An 8,600-nucleotide genomic window follows, 5' to 3' on the forward strand; every position below is an offset into this window, starting at 1 on the left:
TAAAGTAGATTTTTATCTAAATTTGATCAATGAAGTTCATTTATGCCGCACATTTAAGCAACAAGGCAGTTCAGAGGGCTTCACATTAACAAAGTACACATCAAATGTGTTTTTTAACTGTTTTTGCAAAAAGTTCTGTAAGTTGTAAAAGTTGTAAAAGTTGTGTAAGCTCTAAAGTTTTTTTATCTGCTCTGAGAGCAAAATGGCTCTTTGACTTAGAGTATAAAACACTAGAAATCTTTTCCTAATTCTTCGTTCTATGTTCAGTTTATCATTAAAGTAATGATCCATAAACTTATATTTTCCATTGGGATGAAGTGACAGGCCAGTACAGACATCAAACCTGACTGAATACACCTGACTGGAAGCTGCAGCAATACTTTAAAATTACATGCATAGTTTTACTTTAAGGTTATAAAAAGAAAAAATGACAAAAAAAACAAACAAGTAGGTTATATTTACATTCAGGACATCAAATTAGGAGGTAAGAAGGAGAGAAATGAAGACAATTATCACTTTTCTTACCGAACAATCTGTCCCAAATAATGAGGATTCCTCCATAGTTCTTGTCAATGCAGTAAAGGTTTCTTCCTGTTGAAGTCACATTTTGTGATGGGAACATAATTATAAAACTTTAAGACATGATTGACCGTCTGACTGACTCACCATGATGAACTCTGTGATGTTTGGGCGTGTTGAAGATCCACTCCAGAGGTCCCAGGTCTCTGATTACCTGCAAAATGTCACGGATTTTTCACATTGATGATCTTTTAAATAAAACTTTTGACAGGTATTTTACCATGAAAGAAAATGTCCAGAGGGTAATTTCCTATAAAATATTTTGTTCTTCCAGTACAACACAATGAATGGATGTTATTAATATGGCTGCCGTTATCTTTGCACAGTTTTTGTTTTCCCACATAGAAACTAGAGGGGCACTAAGAAACCAAAAGGTTTCTGTAAATCCTGCAAAGCCCATCAACCACCTGCATATTTCCTCCATCAGTCTAAAGCTAACTCGGCTAGACTAGAATGAACTGGATTGATTTGAGTCAATTTGAACTGAATCTCATTGTTTTCAGTATGATTTTAAAGCTGTTTGTCACGTTTGTTTTGAAGTTGTGCTGCAGAAAACAAAAGTAATGAACTTAAATTGAGCTAAATTTAGCTCTGCCCTCACACCCAGTAGTTCCCAGTCTCTGGGCATGGTTGCCATAGTTTCCAGTTTGTAGATTAATTTCTGCAACCAGAATTGCTGCTGCTTTTATTATGTGGTTGGGTGTAATTAATGCACTTGGATGACTTCGATCTTCTCACACAAACAGCTGGTTAAGCATAATAAAAAATATACAAAACAAAGCATTAGGTATGAAAGTTTCTTCTTTAACAACAATGTTTCAGTTTCCAAGTTACAATTCTGAACACTTATTTGCATAAAATGACATAAATTAAGTTTTTCTCACTTCAAATAATGAAACATACATTTACAACATGACCTCAGCAGATGTGTTTTTACTGTTTTGGCTCGTCAAAACGACAGCAGAGGATCAAATAATCATTTTATTTGGAAGTGCTGATTCAACAAGGAAACAAAAATGCTGCTAAAACTGTGGGAACTTATGTTTTAACCCAGTAATGAGAAGCAAATGAACAACAAATCAAATTTTATTGTAATTTCTGAATTAACATAATGATCTTCGGTAAGTATTGTGAAACAAACAACTGGTAAGATGTTATTTTAAGGAGTGTGCACAAAACTGACATGACACTCATAAACATGAGTGTCGTTCGGCAAATAATGACATTTTTAATGCAAAGTTGACGCTTTTAATAGACTTTCAGTGCAGCTTAGTATTAAAAGTGCCATTATTTAAGGAATGACACTTCAAGAGTCGTAAAGATTTAGGAAAACTCCTTCATGTTTATGACAGGTCTTATGTCAGTCTTATCAGACCACTTCAATTAAAGGTTTATCCAAACAAATTAATCTTCCTTTATGTTCAAGACGAGACGCATGTGAATGAAGGTTTGTTTTCTAGTTTCACTTTTAATTAAACTTTTTTCATCTTGTTGAAAAAGCAACAAAAATTGGTGCATTTTATTTATTTTTTCTTTCAGTATTACAGGTGTATTAATAGGTGTATATGTATAATAAAATTTGTATATTGTAATACGTCTGAGTGGCTCTAAATGCATGTTTGCTACGTTCTTCAGTCACGTATGTAATGATTCTGGCAACACTATCGCTACGAATAAGAAGATCTGAAACATCACAGCTTTAATTGTTTTTTCCCCCCACAATATCAACTTCAATCAGTCAAATTTAGCCCAGTTCATATTTCTGTACTGGTCTGAGCCTGATCTGATCTTTCGGTATGTATGCATGTGCGGTCTGAACCGAATGTTTCATTATTTCCATGTAACATCTGCTGAGCGTGAGAGTTTTATCTTGAATGAAAGAGCGCCGCTTCGCTTCAGCTCTGAAGCTGCAGCCAGTAAAGTTACATTACATCAAAAAAAAAAAAAAATGAAAGTCTATAAAGGAGGTATAAATTACATCCTCTGAGAAAATTGTGACTATTACGACATTTTTCACTAATAGTGCACTAAAAGATGGAGGGAGGGCGTTCCAAATCCTCCCAGTGCCTGTAATGATCCTGGGGATTGTAAACGTGATATTCCCAGTCACTTTAAAGGCAGACAGAGTGGTTGTGCTTCTGTTTGGAATCTTTCATAAAATCTCATTATTTTTTATTGAACACAGGTTCCACACTGCACCGCCGAGACGAGAAAGCCTGACTTAACCGACAAATTGCAACTGGCATAAGAAGAGAGATAACTTTAAAGAGTTTTCAGTTAAACATTAACTCTGCCTAGCGACAGGAAATGGATGGGTAAGCTCACACAGCGCAGAACAGAAAGAAAATGTAATGCTGTTTTCCCCCCGCAGAATATTTCTGACTGCCATGTTTAAAATCATCCAATAAAAATGTGCTTTTTAATTTAGGACCTAAATTAATATAAAAATATAAATCTTCTGCAGATTTGAGCTCATTTTGGGATAATCCAAGGTGTTTTGCTGCAGCTCATTTTTTTAGAAAATCCACAGGTTTGTTTATTTATTGCATTTATGTCATAATTACCTCAGTGTGGATCCAGAACTGGTAGAGAAGGTTTAACTGTATGTGAACAGCAAAGACGGAGGGAGGAACAGCGAGAGCCATGGGAAGGTAGAAGATCTGAAGTGGACAAAAGAGACAAACAGGACACCATGTCAAACTATTTAATACACAACCAGGAGCAGAAAACTCCATTTTATCATCAGCTTTATTAAAGACACAAATAGGTCCATAGAAAGATAATAAAAACAAAATAAAAAAAGAATCACATCCAAAGACAATAATCACATATACAAGTCACTGATTTACAGAACGGCTAGACCGCCAGTCATTCCACATTCTGGACTTAGACCTGACTGAGCTGTGTGAGATATCCGTTAGTATCTGGATGATGTTGTTTGTAGAAACAGGCAACCTCCACATAAACCTGTGCATAAGGTTTCGTAAGAAAAGCATGAAAAGTGGAGATATATCTGACCAGCACTGGTCCATCTGGGCATCCTAAGCACCATCCTCATTCCGTCATTATAAGCCACTTTGAGTTTCTGCAAACTGCTTTGCATTGTACATAATGTCATACTGCTGACCATATTATGAGCAGGTCCTCAATAAATGTTGAAGACCAGCATTACAAGGACTAAAAATAACTAAATCATCAATGAGATGGTTAGTTATGGCCCCACCAACAACACATCCTGCCCCACAGTGCTGTAGCCACTTTGATAAATCATCCATATATACATTAAAAAGAAAAGGAGACAAAATACTTCCCTGTCTAACCTCGTTCCTTATTTTAAAAGGAGCTGACACACAATTACCCCAACTTATGTACATTAGCTGATGCGTGTACCAAAAGGACAAAATTCTAACGACAGATCTGGGAACGCCTCAGTTTCATGATTAACCCAATCAAAAGCCTTTGAGGCATCAATAAAACACATAAAACCTGTGGAGTTGCGTCTATAAATTATATAATCTGCGACTGAGAAAGTGTAATTTTAGAAAACACTTGCTGTAGGACAGGATCACTCAACAAGCTCCTTTACTTATTGAGATTCTTTTCTTTTTAAAATTTGTTGTAATTTTTAAATAACCACATTTTTATGTCTATTTTTAGGATTTAAAATGAATATAAACATAAAATTCTGTAAGAATAGGGTGGATAGTATTTTTATGATTTTTTTTTTACCTCTTTCATGTAAAATGATGTAAAATTTAAAAAAGAATCTCAGATTCCATCTTAATGACAAGAAAGAAACAGACCTAAAAGCATCTTACCGTTACTTTTAGCGTCATACTTTGTAGAAATTCAATGCAAATAGTGCAGGAAAAAAGATTAGTTAAAAACCTGCATATTTAAAACATTATCTGGCTCTATTTATTTTTTAGCCAAATGGTGTGACGTGATTTGAGCGTCAGGTTTACATCCAGAGTCTGCGTGTCTAATGTTTTGAGCGTTTGACTCGGGCCAACCGAGTTAGAAAATCTTAACTTCTGCTGCTGGACACAGAGCGTCAACCATTTCTGCAGCCGCTGATGCGGCTTAGCAGGTCATCAAACTGGGCTCAGGTGAGACAAAACCAGCGCTGATGAAAACCCTCGGCAGCGCCCAGCAAGCTTGAGAAACTCACGAAACCTCTGAATTATCTGGTGAATTCAAACAGCGATATTCTAGTGAATAAAACCGAGATATCTCAATATTTAATCCGCTACTGTTCAAAATAACCGGGAGAGGAAAAGAAGGCAGGAGGCTTCAACGAGCGTAATCAGCTGTCACCGTTTGTTTGAAATGGAACACAAAATGTTCAGTAAACGACAATCCGAGCCTCCGTTATGACTGCAGAAGCTAGGGGGCGGTAGAGAGCAACGGGTAGGGGCGGGGAAGAAGAAGAAGAGCTGGGAGCGTTAGAGACTCTAGCTGTGCAGCTCATTGTTCGTTGTTCGCCTTGCCAAGGAAAGGAATAAAGTTGTACAAGCTTTCACCGGCCTCCTTGTTTTTGCCGCCAGCGGAGCAGAACCTATATTAGCTTGTTACCAGCAGACGAGCCGAAATAGACTTACTTAGTAACAACTTTCTCAATTTCATCCGCCATATTGCAGAGATCGGCAATGGAAACTAACGGCTCGTCCCAACACACGTCTAGAGAATTTTTAAATAAAACTCTCAAAACATGATGCTGAAGTTTGTTTAAGTCTCTTTAGAGTTTTTAAATATAAGTCAGTGTATGTAGTGGACAGAGTTAAACACCGGTGTGTGGTCGTATGTCTGCTGGTCTAACATGACGTCATTCAGGTCAGTAATGTGTAAAGTAAAGCGCGAACTTAATTACGCTCGTCACTGTTGATAAACACTGACGAAGCTTTGGTTTGGTCCACCTTTTTCCCTCCGTCGTCACCGCAGCCAAATAGGAAACCGTAATGTTCACAAACATCAGGCTTCAGTGGTAGCTGGGAGTTCTCCTGCTCTGATTTGTTTTGGTGTCGCGTTTTAAAGCCACCGGGCGGAACGCGGAGTCCCAGACATTAAATGTTCTGGTCGTGTTTAAAACAACACCGTATTCATTCAGTACCAAAACGTTTCAGTGTGAACAGATTTATCGCTCCAGCTTTCGAAGCATCACTCAAATTGGAGCATTTGAAGGTTTCATTGTTTGCAGATTTAGAGCTTTAGTGATTATTTACAGCAGCAGATAAATAAACTAGATGTGTGATTTCACTAATGAACAACAATGAACATTTGGAAGAAAAAAATTCTGGCTACGGGGACGATGTTTATTTTTCTGTTAATATTGGACTTGCTGAGTTGTACTAGAAGAGAACAAGTAAAAGTCTTACCCAAGAGGTGAACTGCTGGGTGAGAGACTGTCTGAGCGCCGTGGTCAGGTTGTAGTACTCTGAACTGTGGTGAACCTGGTGAGCAGCCCAGAGGATGGCCACCTCTAAAAAATACACAAACAGAACATCAAGAGGCAACTTTAATGAGTTTATTAGTTTATTCACAATGGGGCATTGACTACCCATGGAATCTGATTGGTCAGTCTAAAGCCGTCAATCAGTTTGCCCATATCATTAGTGTTTGGTTCACACTCCTTGTTACTAGAGGAATTAAATACTCCTTTTGTTGTTTAACAACCACCATTAATATTTTTTTTGTTGTTAAACACATTAGATTATAGCCATGCAGCTAATTAGCATCTCATCTATAATGTTTGATAATGGAAAGATGAAAAAGCACCATCAGACTGTTGGACAAAAAAACTCGTCATAAAGGAGAAAAGGGGGCCAATTAAACAGTTGTTTGCATTTTGTAATCTTAAGTTGACTATAGTTAGCGTAGCAGTGCTACAAATAGAGTCTATGCAACTATGTCATTTAATCATTCGAGGCACCAAGATGGACGTCGGGAGCATTGAACAGAGCAACTGAAATGGTTTTCCAAAGTTGTTTCTGTCAGTTTATTCATGGATTCTCTTGTTTGAGTTGAGCTAATGTGTCTGTGAAGGTAACACATCTGGTTGGGTTCACAGACGACGGTATTAAAAACATTTGGAAACAGCTAGCTTAGAAACCGACCCATAACACCTCCTTCCTGACGTGTTGATCAAATTACAGACTTTGCCTGAATTCTCACACATGATTTGTATCATTATGTCATAAGGAGCGTTTCCCTTTATACCGGAGCAACATAAAAAAATGTACAAAAGACGAGATGCTAACCACGTAAGCTGCACAGGCTAATCATAGTATGCAAAAACTACACAGTAGATCAGTTTGCTACAGTGGCTGATGGCACGGGCTAATTTCCCTAGTCACATAATTAGCCTGTTCAGCTTAGCGTAGTTTGGGAAAGTAAATGGTTTTGTTATTCAAGTTTGGCTCACTGTTTATTGTAATCCAAGACTGCAGAAATTGCTTTTTTAGTGTGGCACCGTGCTACAGTTTGTGCCCTTGACTGGCCTCCTTAATGAAAAAAGTGTATTCACACTCATAAGTGCTAAAGAACGGTAAACAGCAGAGTAACGATATGAGATTCAAGCATGGACTCCAAACCCCTACCAGTGATTTATCCCAACACGAAGCCCCACTCCCTCCCTAGATGAGTAACTATACACCTCCATCCGCAGAAGGACTCATTTTAAAAACACTCCTGGCCAGCTGTGCTGAAAACGTAACGCTTGAAACTGGCTGGCCATTGAAGGACTGGTGCAGTTTGAGCTATTATGACTACACGGGTATTTGGCTGCAGTTGGTTCGCGTCCAGCTTGATGTCCCAGTGCTCCAGTTTGCATTCCTCTGCTGTGTTGTGATACTTGCTACATTAATATCTGTGTTACACTTCATTTTAACATCCAACGGGAACATGCTTGTTAAGTTTCACTGGATCCCCAAGCCGTTTCCGGACCACCCCGTCTGGCCTGTGCTTTTTGGCACCTTCCATCCCACTTCTGCTTCTGTCTGAGAGAGAACTGTAACCTTCAAATACTGAGCTTTAGTTACGTAAACGTGGCTCTTTGTGCTGCATTTCATTGAATATGGTCTTAATTTTATAGCAAGATAATCTGATTAACAAGCTAATTAGCCTTTTAACTCTGTTAACTCAGATTAAACTAGTTAAAGCAGCTAATTAGCTAGTGAAAAATTAGCTGGTCTTTGACAAAGACCAGAACAACAGAGTAGAAATATTTAGCAGTTAGTTCTACTGTAGAACTGTTCCTGTATAAATATTTTAATATATATATTTATGTTTTTACTTTTATTTTACCCTATGCAAGTTATACCGCAGAGATCTGTAAAAACCAAAGTTTTGACATTATGATTCGAGCTGTTAGTATCTTTTTCACATAAGTTCAAAAAATAAACTTCATGTTCTATTTTTATTTCGTTTGTTTTTATTTTTTTAAGATTTAGTGGCTTTCTTGACCTTTTAGAAACAGTAAATCCTCTGGAAACAGGGTAGAGAGAGAAGGTGAAAACAGGCAGCAAACGGTCCGAGACCAGGAACCAAACCCAAGACAACCAGGGCCTCTGCACATGGGTCCGCCCAGCGGCTCCATCCACATGGCTCCGCCCACATGGCTCCGCCCAGCCCCTCCGCCCAGTGCCTCCGCACATGGCTCCACCCAGTGCCTCTGCACATGGCTCCGCCCAGCGGCTCCAACCACATGGCTCCGCCCACATGGCTCCGCCCACATGGCTCCACCCACATGGCTCCGCCCAGTGCCTCTGCACATGGCTCCGCCCAGCGGCTCCAGCCAGTGCCTCTGCACATGGCTCCGCCCAGCGGCTCCACCCACATGGCTCCGCCCAGCGCCTCCGCACATGGCTCCGCCCAGCGCCTCCACCCACATGGCTCCGCCCAGTGCCTCTGCACATGGCTCCGCCAAGCGGCTCCAGCCAGCGCCTCCGCCCAGCGCCTCCGCACATGGCTGCGCCCGGCGCCTCCGCACATGGCTCCGCCCAGCGCCTCCACCCACATGGCTC

At 39.5% G+C, this 8,600-nt stretch overlaps 1 protein-coding gene across 1 annotated transcript in view; it reads right to left on the reverse strand.

Moving 5' to 3' along the window:
- Window positions 1–8,600, reverse strand: part of LOC103150330 (alkylglycerol monooxygenase-like) — a 51,423-nt gene that overhangs the window by 11,329 nt on the left and 31,494 nt on the right. Inside the window, exons 4-7 of the mRNA XM_016680626.1 lie at window positions 5,955–6,058; window positions 3,144–3,239; window positions 667–733; window positions 526–591 (exon numbers count right to left, since the gene is read on the reverse strand). Of these exons, the coding sequence (XP_016536112.1) occupies window positions 526–591; window positions 667–733; window positions 3,144–3,239; window positions 5,955–6,058 (333 nt within the window). The remainder of the gene's footprint in view (window positions 1–525; window positions 592–666; window positions 734–3,143; window positions 3,240–5,954; window positions 6,059–8,600) is intronic.

Source organism: Poecilia formosa, unplaced genomic scaffold (genome assembly GCF_000485575.1).
Source record: "Poecilia formosa unplaced genomic scaffold, Poecilia_formosa-5.1.2 Scaffold250, whole genome shotgun sequence".
Classification (NCBI taxonomy): Eukaryota; Metazoa; Chordata; class Actinopteri; order Cyprinodontiformes; family Poeciliidae; genus Poecilia; species Poecilia formosa.